This window comes from Rhinolophus sinicus, linkage group LG11 (assembly GCF_036562045.2).
Source record: "Rhinolophus sinicus isolate RSC01 linkage group LG11, ASM3656204v1, whole genome shotgun sequence".
Taxonomy (NCBI): domain Eukaryota; kingdom Metazoa; phylum Chordata; class Mammalia; order Chiroptera; family Rhinolophidae; genus Rhinolophus; species Rhinolophus sinicus.
Genome location: NC_133760.1, coordinates 50,193,111 through 50,217,980, shown reverse-complemented (window position 1 = coordinate 50,217,980; position 24,870 = coordinate 50,193,111). Strand labels below are relative to the sequence as shown.

The 24,870-nt window shown below is 48.3% G+C and overlaps 1 protein-coding gene across 3 annotated transcripts in view; it reads right to left on the bottom strand.

The window, feature by feature from the left end:
- The window catches only part of DYNC2I1 (dynein 2 intermediate chain 1), a 39,524-nt gene extending 14,654 nt beyond the window's left edge, over positions 1-24,870 (bottom strand). Inside the window, exons 1-14 of one of the 3 annotated variants that reach the window (XM_074315017.1) lie at positions 21,315-24,870; positions 21,038-21,223; positions 19,894-19,947; positions 18,776-19,184; positions 18,220-18,311; positions 15,947-16,255; positions 13,179-13,234; positions 12,934-12,988; positions 10,669-10,734; positions 9,603-9,668; positions 8,322-8,541; positions 5,654-5,756; positions 1,996-2,125; positions 597-708 (exon numbers count right to left, since the gene is read on the bottom strand). In XM_074315017.1, the coding sequence (XP_074171118.1) occupies positions 597-708; positions 1,996-2,125; positions 5,654-5,756; positions 8,322-8,541; positions 9,603-9,668; positions 10,669-10,734; positions 12,934-12,988; positions 13,179-13,234; positions 15,947-16,255; positions 18,220-18,311; positions 18,776-19,184; positions 19,894-19,947; positions 21,038-21,223; positions 21,315-21,329 (1,873 nt within the window). In that variant the 5' untranslated portion in view covers positions 21,330-24,870. The remainder of the gene's footprint in view (positions 1-596; positions 709-1,995; positions 2,126-5,653; positions 5,757-8,321; positions 8,542-9,602; positions 9,669-10,668; positions 10,735-12,933; positions 12,989-13,178; positions 13,235-15,946; positions 16,256-18,219; positions 18,312-18,775; positions 19,185-19,893; positions 19,948-21,037; positions 21,224-21,314) is intronic. The other 2 variants (XM_019742505.2, XM_074315018.1) reach the window with 2 other exon arrangements.

The window sequence follows — 24,870 nt, the reverse complement described above, 5'->3', positions numbered from 1 at the left end:
CTTAAAGGCATTAAGGAAAATGGTTAAAGGCATCAATTTAATTATCAAGTGTTACATTTTGGTATATGATTTCTTAGGGTGAGGCTTTCCCGAGCAGAGACAACACCTCAGAATAACAACAGGCGGGAACGTGGCAAATGGCACGCAGGACCTGAAGAGAACCCAGTGCGTGCAGGACATGACTCTGGAGCCTTCCATCTACATCGATGCACCGTGTCTGCAGACTGCACTTAGTGCACGGAAGCCTCTACTACTGAGAACAGACTCTGCCCCAGTTAAAAGCAGAGAGCGTTCCAGAAGCCCCTCTGGAAACTGCTTGTTTGGAATGCGGACTCTTTCATAATGTTGAGAAATAGAAGTGTGATACACCTGGGCCAGAGCCCAGGCCTGGCCTCCAGCTCACTGCGCACACTACCGGTTCGCAAAGCCAGTTTGTTCCCATAAAGAACACTGGGTATTTCCACAGTCACATGCTCACAGACTCCCTCAAGAGAAAGATGTAAGAAGAAAGAACAAGACATGTCATCATGAACACAACACCGAAAATAATGTAAAGACAGTGAATTTTCAAAGGTCAGGGGCAAAAGGCTGCTTACCGCCAGACACAGCCGTGCCTTCTCCTGGGTGCTGGGTCCATGCTTCCCTGGTGTCGACCGCCTCAGTCTGAACGTCTCGCTCAACGTTATCTTCATTACACTGAACATAAGCCTTAAAAACAGAGGTGTGCTGCAGTCAGCGCTGATCTCGGCCTCACAGCCACGACTCAGTACTGACAACACAGAGAAGCAAAATGTTTGAAGTTATGAATGCGGTCTGCGTGATTTTGTCAAAACACGGACCATGGCATAAATAACAATCATGCAAAGACTGTGTGTCTTAAACGTTTCCTACACATAGGCCCACTTCTCAAAAGTGTCTTCAAAAAGTCACATCAAACAATTTAGCTTTGGTTTCAAAATATTACTGCCTCGCCCACCGATACCCTCTATTTTTGGAACAGACCAGCTTTGCAAAATCAAAGGCACTTTTTTTTATTTTAAAAAGGTACTTTCTTCAGTAAAGACACTTTTGCTACTGACAGCTTAGAGCTGAGGAAAACAAGCAGAGAAGTTAGATCATCTGCTCGAGGTCAGGGTGAGTCAGCCCCAAAGACGGGATGAGCCCGTCAGCTTCCTGAGCTCTGCCCTGTGACACTCTTCCTACTGAAAGAGCGTTACTGACTGGGCGCCTCCAAGGGCCTGTCGACTGGTGGCCCTGACAGAGACATAAGGAAAATGTGAGAAGTGATCTCTCACTTCAAAGTTCGGGAAGTGGGACTACCACAAAATTAATGGCAAGAAACACTCCAGGGAAGTACAAAAATGTGTGGTATGGGTTGTGCAACACAGGAATAAGAGGGGATTCAGTGTAAGTTGTTATGGAAGGGTCCACCTTGAGAACAGGCCATGGACACTAGGCACACACAGCAGGTACGGGAGGGCCCGGCGAGGGGACCGAGAATAGACAGGCAGGTGACGGGAGGGCCCGGCGAGGGGACAGAATTGACAGCAGGTGACGGGAGGGCCTGGCGAGGGGCCACTGAGTGGCCGGGCACACTGAGAGTGGTGAGGCAGCAGTGGCACAGTGGGTGCTGAGGCCAGTCAGACGTGGGCAGCAGGGGAAGCGCTGTCTGCACAGTACTCGGGAGACCCTTGCGTTGCAGGATTTCACACAAGTAGGACAGCCACACGCTCACCAGGAACCCCAGCGGGGGACCCGAAGGTGACATTCTGCTCCCCATAAAGCTGTGCTCGCAGCGTGGGGGCAGGCCCCGTGGACGTCTGCAAACCTCTGTAGGGTGAGGAGCACCCCATGATGAAGGGTCCCCTCTTCCTCAAGTCCATGTTCTTCCCACGCCATTCCCAAGCCCCAAGATTGCGGAACAAGTGCACACAGCACAGCTTTACCTGAGCGGACTGTACCTGCACGCTGTCTGAGTTAACACCTCTTACCAACCTGCTTGGTGTTTTTTTTCCCGAAGTTTCTGATATACATGTCATATTCATTTACTGGTGGCAGATCCAAGAGAGAGAACGTGAAGGAAAAATCCAAGTCGATAAGCCGAAGCAGTTTTGTGCTGCGCATCCTTTCAAATAAATGGAACAAGACAAAAATTAAATTGAATAATATACGAAGGGAAGTACAGGCGAGTGTAAGGAACCTTACGGTTCCTGCAAGTTAGTCTGACAGATTTCATCGACATGGAGAAACCCCAGGGTTTCCGAGCATTTCTCGTGCCTCCTCCTCCTCTTTTCCCGGCTGGGACTCTCTCACACACGTTACATTACTTTCTCTGTCTTCTTCTCTGACAGTGTTTGCTGTATATTTCCATCCTTCTGTATCTCTGTGCTTTGATCTCAACACTTCCCACTGGCCTCTCTTCTGGCTCACTAACGTTGTCATCTCCAGGATTTGCTGCTAAACTCATTACCGGATTCTTCATTTTAGTTGCTTTTTTAATTTTTTTTCTTTTGGTGTGTGTGTGTGTCGGGGGTCTGTCTAGAATTTTCTTGATCCTCTCCTAGATTTCAATGTTCTGCTAAAATTAATCATTCTTCATCTGTTGTCTTCAATGTATTACTCACAGCAATTGTAGCATCTGTATCTGATAACTGCACTGCCAGGGTCACATATGGGTCTATCACTACTCTTTTTCTCCTAAGTTTTTGGTTATTTCATCCTAACTCTTGGTATGCCTAGTAATTCACTGAAAGTCAGGCATTGTACAGGAAAACTATAGAAACTCTGGATATTGTCATTTTCCTCCCCAAATTACTGAATTTTCTTCTGGCTGTTGGAGTACAGGCAGGGCATGCTGATGTAAGCAGGGCTGGGTCCGTTTCCCAGGGCCCAGGCCATCGGGGTCTCAGCTACAGCCTGGGCTCACAGAGAGGGGAGCTCTCCTTCAGGGAGGCCGCCACACGTCCTGGCACCACTCTAACTCCTGCCCTGAGAGACAGCAGCAAGCCCCTGGGTGGAGAAGCAGCAGGAAAAGAGGGGTCACGGGACGTGTCCCGTCTCTCCAGCACCTAGGCCTTCGGATACCGCCGTCTTGGCCGTCCCCAGTGTAAGCAATCATGCTTCTGTTTATTTTAATCCAGCTCACACAGCTGTTTTTAGCAGGAGTGTTTCTCTGATACAACCTACTCCTTCCCAGAAGGAAGCAGAAGTCCCCTTTCGCATGACACGCCTTGTTCATCACTGGAACATTTTTCACATTATATAATCCTTAACAGTTACTACTGGTTAGTAGATATATTTGCTACATTATAGAAAACTGCCTTGGGAAAGGTTGAGCTAATTTACTGCAAACTTTTCTCTGCATCCCCACCAACACTTAAATATTACCATTTCTTAAAACCTCCCCTATTCGGACAGGAACACTCATCTTGTTATTGTTTGAACATCCATTTCTCTGACTACTCAAAAGATGGACCAATTTCCATGTATTTACTGACAACCTAATGTTCTCCACTGGGTCTCTGTGTCCTCCCATCCCGGGTCCTCTGGTGGGAGGCTGGGGGAGGCAGGTAAGAGAAGACGAGCATGCCGTTTCCCCGTCCTCCCTCCAGCTTCAGCGGCTGCCAGAGGCCTGCCTTGCCCAGCTCCCTGTCCCCTGCTCAGCTACTCAGCTACTCAGCTTCCCCTGTGTGGTCAGCCCGCACCATACCCTTGTTCTGATGCTCAGATGCTTTCGGGTTTCCTGCCTGGATCTTCAGGTTTACACGACCTCTGCCCACGTTTAAGTAGTGATATTGGCTTTGCTTATTAAATTAGAAAAATAGTTTATGTATGATAGTAATAAACCTCTATCCCTTTGCAAATGTATTTTCCCAACTGGTCAATTACCTTTAAATTCTATCAAATTTATGGACTAATGCACCCTATAGAAATTTATTTTTTATTTGTTTTATTCTCAGACAGTCCTTTCCTATCACTGAAATAACCACTTATGTTACCTATGCTCTATCATTCAGGTTTGTGTTACTCTGTTTGCAATGTGTCTTGGATATACTGTAAAGCAGGTATCTATTTCCCCGAGTTTCTAGTTAATTTACTAAATTTATAACTAGTAGTGTAAGTGCTCTACAGTGTGTATTTTTCTTCTCTGTATCTTTCTTTCCTTACAACACACACAGACACAAATGCCAGAACCCGCCCACATACCCCTAAAGTACTCCTACATTTTTCTCCAAAACTTTTATTTACCATCGATTCATTCCTGTTTCAGCCTTTGATTTCTTTAAATCTACTTTTAAAATCTTTAATTTTTGCTCCAAAAGAATTCATGTAACATGCTTACATGTTACATATGTAACACAGTTAACATCCTAGGACCTGAGGCCCAATCACAGAACCAGAAAACCAACAGCCTGAGCCCGCATAGGCCCCCGCCCTCAAACACCCACCACTCACAATAGCTGCTGCATGGACTTTGGTGGCTGTCTTCTTCTTGCTTTTTAAAATACATCACATTTATAATATGATATTAATATTATGTTTATCATATTTATAATGATAAATATTAATGAGATATTAAAATATCTTATATTTATACATGCCGAAACAATACACTGTGTAGTTCTGATTGTTTCTGAGTTCATAAAAATTGTGTTAAATCACATTTCATGTCTAAGACTTGACTTAGGTAAAAACAAAAAGAACTAAGCCATAATGGCAGAAACTGGTTCTATTACCTCAGCAGGAGGCCCAAAATATGAGGACAATAATGCTGTGAAAACTGCTCATTTTGTTAGTATTAATTTATTAACGATTTATTTGTTCATTTAGCAAAATCTACTGAATACTTACTACAGCCATGTACTGCTCTAGATGAGATGATGGTTTTACACCCACTTTTTGAAAAAGCATTTAATTTTACATTTACCCCTAAATCATATTTGGGTTTAATGCAGTAGGCCCTGCATTAAAGTAGGACTTGCAACTACATCCTTTGACTTTCATCACTATGTAAAGTGTACAGATTTCCAGGTGTACAGTCACTGGAAGCATGGACTTGGGCGTCTGGCAGCCCTGGGCCGAAATGTAGCACCGCAGTCGGCAGCTGGGACCGGAGGCAGCCTCATCCTCCTCGCCCTCAGATGGGGCTGCAAGGACCACGGGCGCGGATTCCCAGGCGGAGCACAGCGCCTGCACACCCGGGGGACAAGCCCTCATCGCCTCCCAGTCAGTGCCAGCGCCTCAGCCTCTGGCTCTGAACACACAGCGGCGTCCCAGCACCGGGTGGCCGTTGGCGCTGACTGTGCTGCGCCTCGAGTGGGGCGACCCCAAGGGGCAGGAGGGCCAGGCTCGATGCAACTCACATGGGTTTCTGGCCACGGGCGGGCCAGAGAGCGCGTGAGTGGGGCTGCGTCAGCCGAACTGGGTGATGCCCAGGGTAACTCGAGGACACAACACTAAACGCTGAGTGTACACACCTGCTGTCAACGTCACAGCCGGGACACAGAGAAGCACAGCACACGTTAAAGAAGGTACTGAAGAGGCAGCAGTGAACCAAAGTGAAAAGTTGAAAAGTTCCATGTGTTTAGAGCACGCTAGAGAAAAGCACAGTGAAACTCCACTGTACGTTTCGCCCATTTCCTAGTACACCTACTTCTGCTTAAGTGCCTGAGTCCGATTCTTCTGACGGTGGGAGGCTGTAGCAAAATCCACAAAAATTCCACAAACCGGGGCTCTGGGAGGGGAAATGTTTGCATCTGTACAAAAAAAAACAGGTATTTTTGTGAAGCTGAAATATTTCTTTCAAGCCGAGAAAATTGAGTAAAAACTAGAAGCAAGTGTAACAACTGTGCTCGATGGTCTTTACACACACACATAACACTGAGAACACCGGTGCACACCCACAAGTACTTAAGGGGCCTGCTTCTGCTCACCTTGTCTACAACTCCCAGGCAACAAGGCAAAATTTGCTGTGGATGTGCCTATCACACGATTACGAGTTTTAGAAATATTGAAGAATTCATACAAGACGTAGTCCTATGCTCGTACCCCATTCTCCCCACCTCCCCGCTAAAGTTTCTACTCCAGGAAGGGAATTGGGACATGAATACACAAAAAAGCAAAAACAGGTCTAGTTGCTGCTGGATCATCCTACTGTGTCAAAGATGGGAAGCAAAGGCGTGAAAGGCTGCCATGTGCACAGAGGTGTTCAGACTGACAACAAGTGAGGCGACGGCCGAAAAGGCTCCTGTGCAAAGGGCAGCCACCCGCCTGCCACCCCACCATGGGCAGGACTGTCCTGGCTCGCCTCCCCCTCAGTGCATCTGTGGCTCCCTGCACAATTTCCCCACACACTTGCTTCGTGTTTATTTCCCCTGTGCCCCATTCCTTCTGGGTGTGCCTTGAGCTCATCTGAGAGAGCGCCCTCCCACACGTAGATCAAGTTCCTGAGACCAGTGAGACAGAGGGGCGCGTGGAGCCCCGCTCTGCCCGCCACTTGCCCTGTGACTGTCCACTCCCTCATCTGTCACACGTAACACAAGACGGTCATGAGGACAACAGCAGGACGTGTCTGAGAAGACATCTGCCAGCTGTAATGCACCATAGAGATACTAAGAGATCACTACTAAATCCTGCTCCAGCTTTAAAAATGAGGAACCTGGGTGGTAGTTAAAGTCACAGGACAGAGCCTCGAATAAAGACGCCCATGCAGCACACCCACAAGTGCCAGGTGTCAACACCCCGGAAGTACTCGCTGGCCGAGCAAACGGTGCACCTTTTGCAGGTCTGTGAGCGCTTTCTAATACCATGGCGGAACCTAGTGTGCTGGGCAAGTGACTCACCCCAGGTTCCCAGCGCCCTGAACGGGGCCAGTGTGCAGCTCGTGACACAGCAGGTCCTCCGCACAAGTGGCATCTGTGGCCTAGGAATAACACCGCCATGGCGGGCCGACACTCAGGACAGACAAGCCGTCCATCGGCCAGTGGATGGTGGCGGCTGCACAGGCCTCACACTCACTCACACTCCACTCTGAAGCACTTTACACACATCAGCCTGTTTAGTTCTCCTCACAACAACCCCAAAGAACGCCTTCCCTTATTTTACAGAAAGGAAACTGAGGCAGACAGGCTCCATCACTGCCAAGGTCACACAGTCAGTAAGGGGTCAGGCACCACCATGCCACCTCCTGCAGTAGAGACGGTCCCTCGGCTCAGCCAGGCTGGCTCAACATGCAGGGCAGCCTCCAGCGCAGTTCTAACTGGGTCGCAATGTACAGCAGACTGAGTCATTCTTTCAAATAAAAATGTAACAAAAAGTAATGCCTTAACGGGGCTGTAAATTCTAATCTTGTACATCAAGCTCTGAAAGGCTGAACGCTCAGCACACTGTAGGATGTGAAGAAGAAGACGGTCACTCACAGATCAGCAAAGGAAACCAGGAACTTAAGAACAGAACCCACACACTTGGGGCAACTCCACGAGGGCAGGAGGCTGTGGGTGCCGTCACGGAGCCCCTGAGTGCTTCTGCACAGAGAGAAGTCAGGGGGACCCTTGCTGCCACCACGACAGCCACTCAGCTTCAAACACGGTGTTTAGCTGTAAATTTCGAGAGTACTCTGTACATCAGCACACACAGCTCACGTCTGCCACCTGTGCGACCCGCACAACGCAGGCAGTAACTGTCCTCCCTGTCATTTGGGTCATTGCATCGTGTTAGCTACTGGACATAATTAACCCTAATTACTAATGATTTACCAGATAAAGTAGCATATTATCCAATAATAATTTTAATATTGTCGTGTTTGGTGTATCGTGCTATTTTTATTGATTTTTTATCAGAATGTCCTATTTTTCCCTTAAAGGGATTTTTAAATATTTACCCCGAAACTTCTTACAAGTAACTTTATCATAACCAGATGCCAAGAATTTCTGACCAAAACACTTCAAATTTCATAAAGAAAGTCGCTGGGAACTCAAGGCTCACTTAGAAACACGCCTGGCGGGCCAAGCCCCTGACCCTGTGCCACCTCACAAAGGTGCTCACCTGCCCATGCTTCGGAGCCTCCCTTGAGGGAACTCCAGGACAGCGGCGGCCTCGGAAAAACAAGAGCGCGTGCTGCAGACAGGCAGGCGGACGGCACAGGGAGGGACAGGACTGGGGGTGCCACCCGGCCAGTCTGCAGCTCCTCTGGGACCTGATCCTTAGCTCAGTTATTACTGTCCCTCCAGTGCCTCACATGCAGGAAGTGCTGTGTGACTGTCACCGGGTTAGATGTCGGCCCCAGCATGGCGAGCACGGACCTTGAGTGTTCACGCACGTACCTGGTCCTGAGTCCCGCTGAAACCCCACGTGATCTTGCTTCTGAAGCAGCTTCGAAGACAGCTCGCCAATCCTTTCATTTTCTGCAATAATGGCTTTTTGAATTTCCTGTATCTCCCTTTTTCTGGCGAGAGGAAGTTCTTCGACTTTGTCTGCAGATTCTGGCTCACTGGTGCTCTCGTCATCCTCTCCATCACAAACTTCAAAGTCGTCTTCATAGTCCTACAAATAACAAGAATGCTTTTAGAAGCTGTAAGACAAACTGACTTTAAAGAACACTCACACGAAATCAGACAGCCATCAGCATCATGGTGGAGGGCGAAGGCCCCTTCTTCTCTCTTCTGACATTTACAAATTGCACATGTATAATCCAGAAAAGATCCCTCTGCTCAACACACGCGTGCACCTGAGAGGTCCGTGCACCAATACATCTGAAGGTGGGGGCACTGTAACGCATGGGGGGCGGCTGGGGAAGGACAGGGACGGTGTCCGCAGTGCAACAGCCGCCATGGCCCCAGCTGAGGGGGCAGCAGAGGAGGAGCTGGCCAGGGCAAGCAGGGTAAGGGGCAGAAGCAGTGTTGCCGCCAAGAATCCAGCTCCCCGCCCCACTGTGGCGGAACCAGGGGATGCTGCAGCAGAGACACATCTAAGGCCTCCTGGCTGCAGCACAGGGCGCCAGCGGCAAGAGACAGGCTTGCGACCCCACCACCCCCACCGACCACATCCCCCCACCACGGTGGTGGTGCCCCGAGACCGAGGCAACCTGACACAGTGAGGGCACCCACCACACTTGTCACCCAGGAGTCAACTTCCAGGACCATCGGGGCGGCCCCCACTGACCCCAGAGGTGCAAGCAGAGAAGGTAAGAGAAAACCAAACCCTGCTCTCCAGCGCCACCTACTGAAAACAAAAAGCTGCTGATGTCAAGATCAAACCGGCACCTAACCCAGGAAACAGCCCCACACCTCCAACCCCCGGCCCAGAACGATCCATCAAGTACGTGAACCAAGGCAGCAGGGTAGCACACACAGAGGACGGCACGTCTGCAGAAACCAAACTCAAAGCCAGAGGAGACTGTGACTGAAATGACACACAATTCAAGACTGCAGTCACAAAGAAGCTAAACGAGATACCAGAAAACTGAGACAGGCAGTTCAGTGAGCTCAGGAGTTACACCAATGAACAAAAGGGGTCACTTAACCAAAGAGATTGAAACTATACGTAAGCTGGTTTTAAGAACAAATTATTTTTAAGCCAAGAAAAATGTTAACCTTTATACATACTTCAAAATCGGCTGTATATTCATCAGCTCCAACTTTTTCTAAGTCAATGTCTTCCTTTTCAATTTCCTAGAAGTAAAAATCAAACACATAAAAACATTAAATCATACATTTGAATCTTGCAAATAGATTGGGAAAATACGTGTTTTCTAAGACTGATTTGAACTTGTTAACTTAAAAGAGTAAGTATTTATGAAACTAAGCTAACCTAACTTCACATTCTTTAAGAATTTGCTAAGTTATACGTATGACCAAAAAGAGAAAACAGTTAATAACATATCCTTTTTGAGAAATTTCTGTAACTTGAATGGCCAAAGGGAAAAAAAAGTATTATACAAATAAATCCCAAACTTGCGGCAATGTCTCTCCCTATTTCGTTGGCTACCCTTGAACATATCCCCACATGTGCATCGTCAAGAACAGACACGCATGTCAGTCCACGTCCTGCCTGAATTGTCACATGCTCCAATGACTGAAATATCAACGACGGGGTTGCAGGGGCGGAGGCTTACTCAGCATGTCCCATCCTTGGCATTCAGGGGAACGCAGGCTGCTCAAACCCTGGCCTGCCCCTCAGAATCCGAGTGCCCTCGGCGCGTCACCTAACCCCTCCAAGCCTGAATTTCATCACCTGCTACCTGGGGATGAAGAGAGGGACCTGCCAAGTCCTGCAGTGGGAGGTGTGCTCAGTTGGAGGTCTGGGCCACCCTAAGCCATCTGTCAGGACAACTGAGAGCCCATCCCAGGTTTCCAGGCTAAGAGGATGCCAGGAAAATCCAACGCAGAGGTGAACAGGTCGGCTGCTCACTCAGCCCACCCACCCCCTGAAGCTCTGCCATGAGGAGGGGAGGGGGGCTCCACACCCGGCAAGCCAGTCACCTCCTTCCTGCCCTGTGACCCAGACTGCCTCCCACACGACGACCAACCCAGTGTGAGCATGCGTCACATAACACCTCTTTCCACCCTTCATTCCAATGTACTGTTGTCCAAAAGGAGACAGTCACCCGTGTGCAATGAGCACAGGGAAACACGAGAGAACGTGAGTGTGGCCAGCACACACTCACCTCACCTCAGTTTCTTGACATCCTTGCCTCTGAGTCTCTGGCCACGCTGAGGAGACCTCGTCACGGCTGTGCTGGAGGACAGAGCACAGCAGCGTCAGCCAGCAGGGGGTCTAAGGGCACCCACACAGCCCACCCTCTCCTCCCATGGAGGTGCTGCCCTCAGCAGTTAGGGATCCAGGTACCGGCTCTGAGGTGTACAGACAAGGTGGCCTAGGCAAGTAACCACTTCTGTGCCCCGGTTTTCCCATCTTAGCAATGGGCACATCACGGTACCTACTTCCCAGAGCCAGTGAGAGGAGCGGATAAAATGGTACTGCACCAGCACGGGAGGCTGATGATGGTCCCTGCCGTGGACACTGGGGGAGGAAGGCACAGCTCTTAGACATCACTGTCCCAAACTAGTTGGTGCATAAAACTGGGGACAGCACAGGGGATTCCCATGAAGAAAATGAAGAGTTTTCCTTGTGCCCAGAAAATGATCCTGGTGTGCTGGAGGCTCTCCAGGCATCTACAAGGGAAGAGCCAACCCAGACAGCCCCACGATGGCGCTACACAGCATGAGCCCCAGGGACAGTCACAGCCAGCTGTCCAGTGTGCTTCACTGTCACTCTGCACTCCTTAGGGGCAAAGGGGCCACACAGTTTGCTCCTTTGGTGAAAAAAAGAGTGTAAAATGTCTCGTTGGGAGTTTCTTTTATCGATTCCATGTTCAAAGAACAATGTTTAAGAAATATTGGATTATATAATGCTATTAAATTGATTTTGTTTCTTTTTTAGTTTTCTAACGTGACTGCTAGAAAATCTAAAATTATAAATGTGGCTCACGTTATAATTCTAGTGGAAAATGCTGAGAGCTTATAAAAATTTTGGATAACATAAGGAAAATGTTTTTTAAAATTATGTATTTTTGTCCAATAACTCCACTTCAACAAATTTATCTACAGAAAATATGCGAGATCTGTGTCATTAGAAATGAAGGGATTTCCACAACGAGTTGGGAAACACATTATATGTGTATAACAGAAAAAAGGCATTGAAAAACCAAACATACGTCAATGACGTGAGAAAAAAGATTATATGGGAAGAAATGTGTATCAGGCTAACTGTTTTCCTTAGGTGTGGCTGCAGTCAGGTAGGAAGTAAATGAATAAAACATGCCCACATGAAAACAATGCATGCTGTGCAACCTAATTTATGTCAAGTTCTGTGTCTGTGGGCATGGGTGTGAAATAAAGAGACATTAAAATATGGCACAAAATGTCAAAGGGACACGGGTTTCAGGGAACGATCAAAGAAAGAAAAAAATTATTCTTTAGAAATAACAGAAGCCAAAATCTGCTGGCCACCTCATCTATGATAACAAAACAAGGAACTAGGAGGACGCTTGGATGATAATTATCACACCACACTACACCATTTGATAGTTATTAAACGATCATTATGGAGACTGTTCAGAGGGTAATTACGAAGACGGCACAAAGATAAAAGGCTGGAAACGTTGATCCACTCGGTGAAAAGAGCAGCAGGCGTGAGTCTCAGTGCACACGTGCACACACCCAGAATCAGAACCCAACACAAACCCCTGAGGGGGCACTATGAGTGTGAGTACGAACAACTCTTTGGGAATATGGCTCAGGGACGACATATGGCCTGGGCCTCTTTGTGGGGAGGGTTTTAATACTAACGCAGATGTCTTTACTGAGCAGAGGTCTGCTCAAACGTTGCATTTCTTCTTGAGGCAGTTTCAATAATTCACAACTTCCAGGAACTTGTCCCTTCATCTGAGCTGTCTACTTTGTTAGCATGAAGTGCCACTGCTGTGCCATTAGTGACAGGGGTGCTAAAGTCTCCTTCGCTACGGAGACTGCTCCCTTTTATTCTGTCGGGTCTGCTTCTTGTATTTTGGGGCTCTTTTGTTAGGGCGTATTCATTTCTCAGTGTTGCCGCTTCCTGCCAACTTCATGACTTCATCATTGCAACACATCTCTCTACCTCTCGCTACACTCTCTGTCTCAGTCAACTTTTGTCTGACACTAGGACATCCAGTCAGGCCGTTACAGTTGTGGTTTGATGGTTCACCAGGTCCATTTATTCACTTTCAAGCTATTTGAGTCTTTTAATCTGAAGTGTGTCTCTTATGTGCCTCCAGGAATCACCACTCAAACAGACCATCTGCAAACAAGGTCTGGCTCAGGCTCCCCTTTCCGGGGAAACGACACCGAGGTGACAAGTCACCATATTGCACAGGAAAGTTGATGTCAAGTGTCTTACCTTCCTTCTTGAGTCTTCATCTTTTCCATTATTCCTTATTAAACTCTCCGCATGTCTACAAAGCAAATACAATCAAAAGCATAGTTAGTTTTAAATCAACACTGACAAAATAAAACATTGGAGTAAATGACATATAATTCATTTTCATTTACTGGCTATAATTAGGCCCAACAAGAAAAACTCCCTTTAAAGCATTCTATAAGAACTGTTACGTAACAGCCAACCGAAGGACGCATATTCCTTACTGGCTGCCAGTCCCGTCTCTCTTTGAACTTCCACCTCGGTTCCTGTGCTCACCATTCTGTCAAACAAAAACATTTCCATAACCATTCATCAGCATACCATAATGAATCAACCGGTATTGGTAAACTCTGCACAACACGCATGGACTCAAAACTTAGCAGCAGCAGTGACCCTACAGGCATCTCTTAAAATGACTGTTTTTACTGGTAGTTATGTTAATTAGGTAATTTATGTAAGGGAGATGAATGAAGGTATACTCAGAGGTGATTACATATTACCTCAGTAACAAAAGAAATTTATAGTCATCAATTTCAGATTGTTTTCAGATAAATATGACTAGTTTCTTTCAGTTTTAAAATTATAAACTTTTAAACTTATGGAATATGGCTATGTCACAGATCTATGTACCTGCAGAAAAGAAATTAAACAATCTGCTCTTAAATTAAGTGGGTTTTTAGTAAAAAAAAGACCCTTAGGTTGTGTAAATACACACGGGCTGAGTGAGCGCTGGCAGGAAGTGGGCCTGGGGAGGTGCGGCCAGGCCGGGCTCCCCCCCCCCCCACCCACCAAGGACCCTGGCAGCAGGGGCGGTGCCTGCCCAGCACGAGAAAGGCTGCAGACCTGGGATTTACCCCGAAGCCCAGGGCAGAGGAATGCAGCTTCACTCACCACCAGGAAAGGTCAGTCTGGAGGGTGACATACACGGACCAAAAGCCCAAAAAGGAGCCCAAAATACTCACTTTCTTTCAAATACAAATCCTACTCCTAGGAAATGATTCCTAGAGAACGATCAAAGACACGTATTAAGATTTTCACGCCGTTCCTCAGAATAATTTATGGTACCAAAACATGCCAGTGACCTGAGTACTCACTATTAGGCTACTATGAAGTAAATGAGGTTATGAACACAGGGCAGGGCAGGACACCAGACCGCCATGAAAACGCATTTCCCAGAATAAAAAGAAAAAAACAGCTTGTTTCCAAATTTGCACTTTAAAAAGTTCATTTACGGACGGGAAAAAAGACTGCAAGCATGTACACACGTGATATAAGCGGATTACCTGAGTCTGGGATCGTGAGTAATTGTTTGCATTCTTCCTGTATTTAAAAATCATTTAAAATTAATTAGAAAAAAGTATAATTACACATTTCACAGGAAGAACGGTCTGGCATCAGTCTATAAAACAGATTGGAATGGAAAAAGAACTCAATCTGGAGTGCTGGGTAGGAAACAATTACGATTTGGTGGCTATCCGGACATAAAGAAGGAGAAAAGGTAACCAAGCTCATTAGAAGACTCAATCCTAAGAGGAAAAGACCGTGCCCTGGAGGGACCTTGCCCTGGGACGTGAGGGCTGCTCAGGCTGCAGGCGGCCAGGTGACTCGCCCAGTGAGGACCAGTGATTCCACCCTCTGAGCACACTGGGGAGGCGGTCACCCAGCATCTGGCAGAGCTGGGGCCTGAGCTTAGCGCCTTGTTTCCCGGCCTCGTGGGCGGGTTTGGGGTGGCCTGGGCTGGAAACGGCATCAGGAAGATGCGACATATCACTTCCCGAGGAGCCTGACCCACACTCAGCAGACGTAGGGTCACCAGCAAGTCTTTCTGACCAAGTCCTTTGGTCAGTGCCTTCAGGAGACACTGCTGCATGTGCCATGCGGAGTCACTTCTCTATCTAACCGAAAGCTGGAGGGGGCACTCAATGAGACACACAAAACCAAAATGACAGGGCAGGGAGCAGTGACTGAGGCGGCCAGCAGACCTGGGTGCTGTCCCAGCCTGAAGCTCACAGCACCCCGCTGACATCAGCCACCACAGCAACTAAGCAGCTCACACAGCATTAAGCTGGAAAGTAGAGTTTGAGGGCCTCGATGTCAGTGCAGAGGACGTGAATTCCATAATGCTCACTACCCACTCCTGACGTGGCACTCTGTACTCATTCGTTTATTTCCTTGTCGCACAGCTTCCCCAACAAAGTATACGCACCACGAAAACAAAGCCTGTTCTTCACAACTGTGTCCTTATCACCTACAGTAGTGGCTCTCACAGTGGCACTCAGTAAATATGAAACAATTAATCTGAAAAAGGCAGTTTGTCAGCAGACAGAAGACCTTTCCTGGCGCAGAAGTGTGCACCTGTTTACTGAGGAGCATTTGTGTTAAAGACAAACCCACGCAGTGGTGGGCAGGCACCAGCCACAGCCCTGCTGCCCCTCAGGAGAGAGCGCCACCAAGAGGCAGGAGGAGGAAGTCGCAGTCAGGTCAGAGTGGAAAACCAGCGCAGCAAAAAGCTCCACAGGAAAACAGGAGGCACTAAAATGAGGGCAGGGGACACTAAACAGGCACAGCAATTCCGTCCGCGTGCGTGGGAGGAAAGCAGACCCTTTGCAATCAGCAGTCTTTCTGTGGGTGTTCTGTTTTGCTTTGTTTTGCAAACTTATACTACCAATTCTGGTTGAAACATTTTGCTAAACAATTCACTTAACCTCCACTTTAAAAAATGTCAGCTTCCTCTTTAACGTTCAATTGGAAAGTTTTATGGCAGACTTCTCAGTCTGTAATAAAAGTAGTCGCCCTATAATCAGATTCAGCTCACACTTCCCAGAAGATCGGAGATCTCTGTGCAGTGATCACACAACCCAGACCCGAATCACGGTACCAAGGTGCTGATTTCAGGCACCAACGGTTACCATCTGGCTGCATTTAGACAGACCCCCTCCAGGAGTGTGGCCCTTGGGAAGGCTACACAGGCAACAAGCGTCAGAAACGGTACCTTGGGTTCCCGTTTCTTATGCTCTTCCTTCGACGACCTGTCTTTTTTATCCAGGCTCCTTCGGTGCCTCTCGTCATCAAAATGAAAAGCCTCTTTATGTCGTTTTTCTTTGCGTCTTTCTTCCCCTGCCTTGTCAGAGAACGAATTATTTTTTCCTTTTGAATACTTCTCTCTTTTTCCCCTTGTGCTGCTTTCTTCTCGATGTTTCTTTTCTCGGTTTGCTTCTTTCTGCTTCCTGTGCCTCCTTTCACCTTCTTCTTTATAAAGCCAATACTTAAGAGGATTGTCTTGGCTGTCACCATACTGCAACTGTGAAGCGACATTGAAACAACGTGAGCATGTGACACACGGAGCGCGGCTTTTACACACGTTACGACAACGGTGAGAAGAGCTGCAGACCTGCCCCTGCCGCGCAGTCCTCTATCCTGCTGGGGTGCCGTCCTAAAAACGTGCTTTGACCATGTGTTCTGGACAGGGACCCCCCACTGCTCCACTGGGGACGCTGCAGGCCACCCAGCCCTAATGACCACTGCGCTCGCCTGCTGAGGACAACACCCCTATTCCTCAGCGGGGCAAACAGAGCCCTGCCCAGCCTGGCCCCTCCTCTCCGCTCCAGCCTCGTCCTTGTCATTGTCGCCCTCTCTCCAACTCCTACGCATCCTGAGCTCCACCAACACGCAAGCCGCTGCTGTGACACATGTGTGACGTCCGTGGCAGGGCACTATACACTTCCTAACATGTCCCAGCGGGCTCCTGCCCCTTGGCGTTTCACACACCTACACCCACCCACAGGGAGAATCTTAAATCCGGCACCATCATTTTGTCATGTGTGTACCCCAAGTCGCTGTGCTCAGTAACAACGGGTGACGCCGTCACATAGTGGCGTGCTGCTGACCTGCAGGGCAGGTGGTCAGTGGTGCCCACCCTCCATTCCCGAGCGCCATCAGCAGCCTCACAGAACCCCATGACCGCACAGTCCTGGCCTTTGTTAAGGTCCCCTCAGTTCACGCCCTGTCGGTGACGCCTAGATACCCCTCTACCATGCAGGGTTCGCATGTCCTGGACCCTCCCCATCTCAGCACCCTGTGCTTCAGCCTCCATGCCTCCTGTGCATGGCCCGACCCTCCATCTGCTCATCTCCCCAGGAAAAGAATGCTGAGAAACCCCTGACGCCAGTCAACAAACTCCACGGGAGTCAAGATTTCAATGTTAAGAAATTCTGAGGCCCCAGAACAAAATACAGAACATTGGCGTGGAGAAGGAGCTTCTGAGCATGACATCAACGGAAAGATGAAAGACAAACAGGACTGCTTCATAATTTCAACCTTACTTAGAACATGGAGATTCCACAAGTAAAACTCAAACCAAACAAGAAGCAACAACCTCAACGACTAGCAGGGCCAACCTTCAAAGTCCTCTTAAGTAACTAAGAGTCTGAGAGAAAGGATGCAAACGCACACAGCGGTGACCGACAGCAGCACAGCGAACGCCCACAAAATGCTCCCATCACCCCTCCTTCAGAATCACGTCAGCGAAGAGCAGTAGCTGTGATGATGGTGAGGACACTGCCAGAGGACAGGGGAAAACCCCCAACGACACGTGACGACAGCTCTGCGCACAGTGGCTCTGACCAAGCCAGGCCACCCCCACAGCTGGTCGCGAGGAAATAAGCAGGTGTCAACATGGCACGTTCACTCCCCTGGGGGTTTTACAATCAAAGACCTTAGAAGCAACCGAAGTGTCCAAAATACCATGGCACCATGTCTCTGAACGTACTGACATAACATTATGGGGAAGGTAACTTAGAAAAACACTCAAAATGTAAACAGTTTATAGAACAGGCATAACCTAACTTAAGAAAAAAAGCTTGCTGTACATACACATGCACACACATGCAGCACTACAGTCATCCCTCAGTATGTGGGGAGGTGCCAGGGCCTGTGGATGCGCGAGTCCCCACGCAGTGCCTCCTGGGGACAGGTACCCATGCGATGGGAGAGCTGGGTCAACAGCCGCTGCTCTGTCCTGAGTACAGTTTCTACCTGAACATTACTGTGGGTGGGGACTTGTTCTTATTTCCTTCTCCGTATTTGTTTGTATTTTTGAAATTTTCCAAAATAATCGACTATTACTGTTGGAATGAGACACACTTGCCAGTGAGAGGAAGCATACCTGACTACACAGAGGCTTGAGAACTTTCTCAGGCCCTGAACTGTTACAAAACTTTCCAACAATGCCCCTGCTTTCAGGATTTGGGGCTGTGGTCTGCATACCTTTCTTTCTCGGTATCTTCTTTCTCTCTCTTCATCTCCTCTTTCAGAGTCTTCATCTCGCCTTTCCTTGTCTTCAGTTCTTCCTTTACTCACTACAAAAATAAAACATAATTGTAACATTCCCAAACTTGAGCACATCAAAAGGTCTTCCACCATCTTGCTGTAGTCTCCACTGTACAGAGTTACAATTTATACATCAACACATATGAACACAAACTCTCCAATTAGAACACGTTCTACAACCCTAAGGTTGGAAAGTTCTAAAATCTAAACTAAACTAAAAAGATCATCACAATGGCACAATAAGAAATAAGTTTTAGCAGTAAAGCTCTCCCTAGAAAGTTGTTATTCCTTCCATTCACTGAAATGAGTTTTAAAAATGTCAAAAGGAGACAACGGTGAAAAGCACACACACGGACAACGGGGTGTAACTAAACGCAGAGCTAAACCGGCATGAAAAGCAAGAGAGAAAACAAAGTGGGGCGCGGGCACCGCAGACGCGCCGGCACCTGGAGCCCCTGGGAGATGGGGGCACAGACCCCGCGGGGACACGCACCTGCGCGCCTGCTGCGCTCCTGCTCCTGCCCCGCCCCGCCCAGCACGTCGCGGTGTGCGCCCGCGGGCCTGGGCTGCTCCTTGCGCGCCTGGCGGTCTCGGTCCTTCTCCCGGTCTTTGCCTCGATTCTGAGGCTTGTCTGCATCCTGTTCTCGGGACTTCTCGAGAAGCCTCCCTCTGTCCCAGTCCCTGGCGTCCCGCCTCCTCTCCCGTGGCTTCTCTCTGTCTCTCTCCCCGCGAGCAGCCTCCCTGCAGGTGTTGCCGTCCCTCTCAGCCACTCTCTCTCTGTACTGGGGGTCGGGGTCCCTGTGCTTCTGCTCTGGGTGTTCAGGGAGGCCGATTTCCGGCTCCTTATGCAGCTTCTTTCCTCTGTGCTTCTTTTCTTCCTTGGGACTTCCTGACTGTGCAGCCTGAAAGACAAAGAAACGGGTTTCGGGACATGAGCGTCGCCCTCACAGGGACCTTAAAACACTGGCTTCCTCCCCAGCAAGAAGGGCCTGGACCAAGTCTCCAAACCGACGGCAGGCGGAGCCACTCAGCATTTCGGGACTGGAGACTGGCACCCACTTACAAGACATTCACGCGCGTTGTCAGATCAAATCTAACATACCACATGGATTAGAAAGGGGGTCTGAAGCTGTGTCATCAAGTCCCAGAGACCCTAACCACCGGGTCCCCTCAAAGAACAAGGACCCTCGTTAGAAAACTCTCAGGAAGTCTCCATCTCAACCCCCAAACTTCCCTCCACACCCGCTTACAGACCAGACACACATGTGCATACGCATACACAGAGATGCACATACGAACACCAAAGACCACACACATACGCACACACATAAACACACATGCGCGCGCCGTGCACGAGTGGGTACTAGGCCAAGCCCTGAACCACAGTGGAAACCCAAGTGAGCTGGTGACATGCTTGCTGGGCTAGGAAACCCTATTTCAGGAGGGCCCCAGAGCTACTGGCCACATGACTTTACCTCTGAGTCAAAAATGCCTCTGAAACGAGCCACATGGAAGCAACGTTGGACAATGCTGAGAACCAGGTAAAACTGTCCCAAAAAAAGCCACCCAGGGTCCAACTGGAACCCAGCTCACACCTTTAAAATACATTACCCAAAGGTGCCTTCTGAGGTCATCTGCTTTCCAAGTGTCATCTTTGGTTCTTCTCTGAAAAGAAAAGTATAAAGTTGGAAGTTTAAAATAACCAATTTTGTAAGCTCTAATAAGCTGCTTTTTCATTAGGCCATTTTAGTCAATGGCAACTGGTCGTGATGTGCAAGAAATTACTGTCTATCTATCAGAATAAAAAGTAATAGAAATACAGATTTTAAAAACATTCACCATTCTAAAGTTACCTACAGATGATTATAGAATGGGTTCCTTTGGCGACTTAATAATGTAAATGGACACGTTGCTTCAAGGCTCAGGCTAAGCACAGGTAACACACACTACACTCCTCACTTACCCATGTCTGTCTGTGTGGCCTGTCAGTGCCCAGTCCCTTGCTCCTCAAAAAACTTACTTCAGCTAATCCTCTACTTCAGTCATAAATATGAAACGTCAATCAGGCATTTGAGAAAAACTAACATAAGAAAGAAAAGAATCAAGACAAACAAATAGTGAAAATAACCATAAAAGAAAACGACCCAAGAAAATAAAGAGAAACCGTTATTTTATTTTAAAAAAGGCATGTGTTATATCCTCAAAAAGATTTTTTAAATAGTATAAGCACAAGTTAAAACATGCTATAAAAGGAGCAATGAGAACAAGAATTCTTAAAATTAATAAAAGTAGAACATTTAAGTAGATGAAGCGAAACATAAAGTTGGAGAACTTTATACAGATTGAAATAGAGAGAAACAGACAGATGGCAAATATGTGCCATGAGCTCAACATCTAAGAGGAGACTGAATCAGAGTTCAAAAAAGAGAGAATGAAGTAAGAACGAGGAGATACAGAAATAATACTAGAAAGTGGCCTAGAAGTGAAGGTAGACTTGAGTATTCACTTTGGAAGAGACGATCAAATGTCAAAGTTAATGACTGAAAAAAGACCCACAACAGACACTATTGGTCCAATCACACTGCTTGGTTCCGCAGCGAATCCTGCTTATATAATCATATTACAGTGTTTGGTGGTTTTCAATCTTAAACAATCAACCTGTGAACAAGTCACAGAAATCTTAAGTTGCACAATAACTTACGAAAATGAACGGCAACGGTAACGATGACAGAGGCCTGGAAGCCCGTGGCCTTACCGGTAAGTGGCGGGCGGGAGGAGGCGTGTAAATCTTCCACGGCCTGTGAAACCGTACCCACGGCCGGCCCGAGACCCCGCGCCTCAGCGCCCCGCGGTAACGGGACGCCGCGACGTCCGCCCTCTGCCCCTGGCGCGTCACGGATGGGAGTCCGGCCCGGACCCAGGGCCCCTCCGCGACAAGACACTGGGGGGACAGGACCAGCTAACCAAGTTCCGAAAACTTCCCGCAGAGTCCGCCCCGCACCCGGAACGACGCATAGCCCGTGTGCACCCACCTTTCCGGGCTCCATCGCCACTCGGAGGCCCGGGAGGCCAGCTGCGCTCCGCGCACCAAGCGCGACACGGGGGAGACACCCGGCGACAACGCTGCCTTAGCCGGGCCGGCGTCGCCGACTCCTAGCAACCGGCAGGCGAGAGCAGCCGAGGGTCGAGCGATCGTTGGACCGGCATGCCCCGCGGCGGGCCCACCGTGCCTGCGCGACCTCGACTCCTAGCAACCGGCAGGCGCGAGCAGCGGAGGGCCGAGCGATCGCTGGCCCGGCATGCCCCGCGGCAGTCCCCGCGGCACCGGCGTTTTTCTCCTAGCAACCGGGGTGTGCGCGGCGGCAAGCCGAACGGTCGCTCGCCCAGCACGTCCCGCGGCCTCCCCCAGAAAGCTCGCGCAGGTCCGACTCCTAGCGCAGCAGCGGAGGCCCGAACGACTTTCGCTGAGCCCAAGGGGGGCGCGCGGAAGGAGACTGGGAGAGGCCGCTCGCTCCTGCCTGTCGGGCGTTCGGCTGCGCAGTCGGTGCGGGAAGGAAGCTGGGCGAGGAAACTGAGGCACGGCGGCCGAATCCGCCGCCGCTTACTCGGCTCTACCTTAGCCACCGGTCACGTGGACCCTCAGAGGCGCCCGGCCCGTGTCGTGGGAAGGCGGTGCGTCCAGGCCGTGAAACAGCGTCAGTTCACAGCTCTACCGTCAGTAATGAAAGGAGCTTTTCGTCTGTATAAGGCTTTGCGCCTTACGGATTATTTACCTGTCTGTTGTCATGTGGTAAAAGTGCCCTGTAAGAAACACAGGAATCAACGTAATTGGAAAAGTGGTTGTTGAAAGGATGACTTTTTACACAACGTAAAGAGACGAGAACTGCATCACCAAGATACTCTGCATCGCTGGTGGATTGTATGCGAATCACCTTGTTGGAAGCTTACAGTCGAGGCTGGTCTTAAACACGCAGGACGAGCGAAGCGGGTCCTTCTCCAGTGGACATTAAGCTCTGTGCCAAAGACTTCTGCATTAGTTAGTGTGCAAATGCTCCTTAGAAAATACTCCTCTCACTGTTCTCACACAAAAAAGGAGTAAACGCTTGAATCATCTGTTAAGCTAAACGTCAGTGAGCATGTAACTAATAGTCTGCGCTCTTGAAGAATATCATGGTTTTTCTGTGGATACTAAATCCATTTTGCAGACATTGTATTTGTGAGTCACATACTATTCTCAACCAGTTTACAGTTTTATGGATCCATCTACTTGGCTCCAGTTACAAAGGCCAATTACTCAGCTCCTTGTCTTAGAGAAATTAGCAGACCCAGTAAGCCTTTTATATTTATACTCTGGTTTTGAGCATGTCACGCCTGCCTTTTTCATTTCCACTCATCAGCTCTTAGGAAGAACATAAAGAACAGGAAGGTAGGAAAGGTAATTTCAGTGATAGCTAGGACTTATTTAGGGAGTGCGCCAAACCACCAAACTAAAACTCCATTTGGTAATTCACTTAATTCTCACAGCATCCACATGAGCTAGGCATGATTATGCTTCCCAGGTGAGGAGATGGAGGGCCAGAAAGTTAATTCACCTGCCTAAGGTCACACAGCTCGGCTGGTGGCCGATCTGATCATCCAGGTCCATTCTCTTCACCACTGTCATTTTATCAACTGAGGAAACAGCTGATAGTAGAAAAACTTCGACTGTTAGTTGCATGGAAGAATAAAGTCACCCAATACTATACTAGACAAAGGTGCCCACATGACACTGCATGAATGACCTGGGCATGGCCCTTGATCCCTTCTCCCTCACCTCCCAAGTGCAATCACAAACTCCTGTCACATACTTATGTCTTGGTTCTATTTTTTCCACTCCAGCCCCTACCAGTCCAACCTCCATTGCAGCCAGTCAGCCATCTAACACGTGACTCTTCTGTCTCTCCCTGCATCTATAAAGACTAAAATACTAGCAAAAATCTAGGAATGGAGCTGGGCCGTTAGACTTGGTGCAGGAGATGTGTTCTGCCTTGGCCTGGTCAAACAAAAGGAAGGGGCTGGAAATTCAGTGGGGTCACAGAGGCAGCTGAGGCGGGGCTGATTGGCATACAATGCGGGCACTCACGTGTATTTTACATCCGTAGGCCCCCAGGTCAAATACTTTATCGCAGATGTGCAGAGTTTCTTACGGGGCTTGCGTTCACAGAAGTCTTTATAGGATGTGATTCTACAACTCTTTAGAAGAAAGTCTGCAAGACAGAAAGGCTCATGCTCATTCATGTGTTCACAGGCAATTATTTATGAGGTGAGTGAAGCGTGGCATTAGAGCATTAAGCAGTTGCATAGAAAGAGGGTTGCAACTCACCATTTTACACATTTACAACTTTTCAAAATGTAATTTGGTGAAGAGCAAGAAAGGGAAAACCACTTCCTTTGTTTGAGGTTTAGTGCCTGTCATGCAGGGTGTCAGGCGGGATCTCTGGTCCCGCTCCCCATGTAAGAACGCAGGATATGGTTAAGCCAAAAAGGAACACCCACAGAGCCACAGATAGGGGAGTCACACCACTGTGTTCTCGCTGGCGGCTGGGTTGGAGACATAGGAAGCAGGAGCCACACTATCCGCAATCCACACTCTGCCCCTTGCTAGCTCAGCCATGGCAGTTGTATCAGTGGCCAATGGCTAACCGGTAACAGCTGATGGCCAACTAGTCACAGCTGATGACCATCTACTACCTGAGCCAGCAGCTTTCTATGTGAGGCTGACAGCCTAGAAACTGCTCTCTGGAGCTTTGCCCATGAGCAAAGTTGAGTGTTCTAGAGCCTAGAGCAAGGTTTTTATGAGACAGGTATTTATATTCATGTATCTCCATAGCAACACACCCATATATGCATACATAGCTATATACAGACTCAGATGGGAGGAGAGAGGTTTGTTTATTCCTTTGGTGTGTGCTGTGCCAGACACTGTGCTAGCCTGAGGATGTGCTGATAAACGTTAATAAATATGGTTCTTGCCCTCACAGAACTTCCAGCCTAGTGGAATTACTAATGCGACTTTTGCCAAGTTCCCTGTGCATGCAAATGTTTTCTCCTGCCCAAAGTCCATGTCAGCAGGTCATTCCTAGCCTCTCAGAGGGCTGAGTGCAGTTTAGCCTTTAGTTGGCAGTCCTCTTCATCTTTCAGGCTTTTACTCTCCTATCTGCTAGCAAAGGGGTCTGTGGGATATCACTGTCTTGTCATGAAGACGCTGGGGTTTGTCAGCTACTGCATAGTTACCCGGTCATTCCAGAATCCCTACGATACGGCAGGGAAGAACCCGTGTGACCTGAAGAACACACGTCAATCAAAAATTTAAAAACGTGTAAGCATACTTCATTTCTCTCCTAAAGGTGATACAGGTTTTGCACTCCAAATTCACCCTTTTGCACTCATACAGATTGTCATAATTGTTTTATGAATATGTATGTGAAATTGCCATGAGCAGTGGCAGAACCGTTATAAATGAAGCTATAGTAAGTAAATAAGTATTTCTGATGTTAAATAAGTATTTTATGTTTATGAAGTACATGCAATAAAGTGTTTAATTTTAAC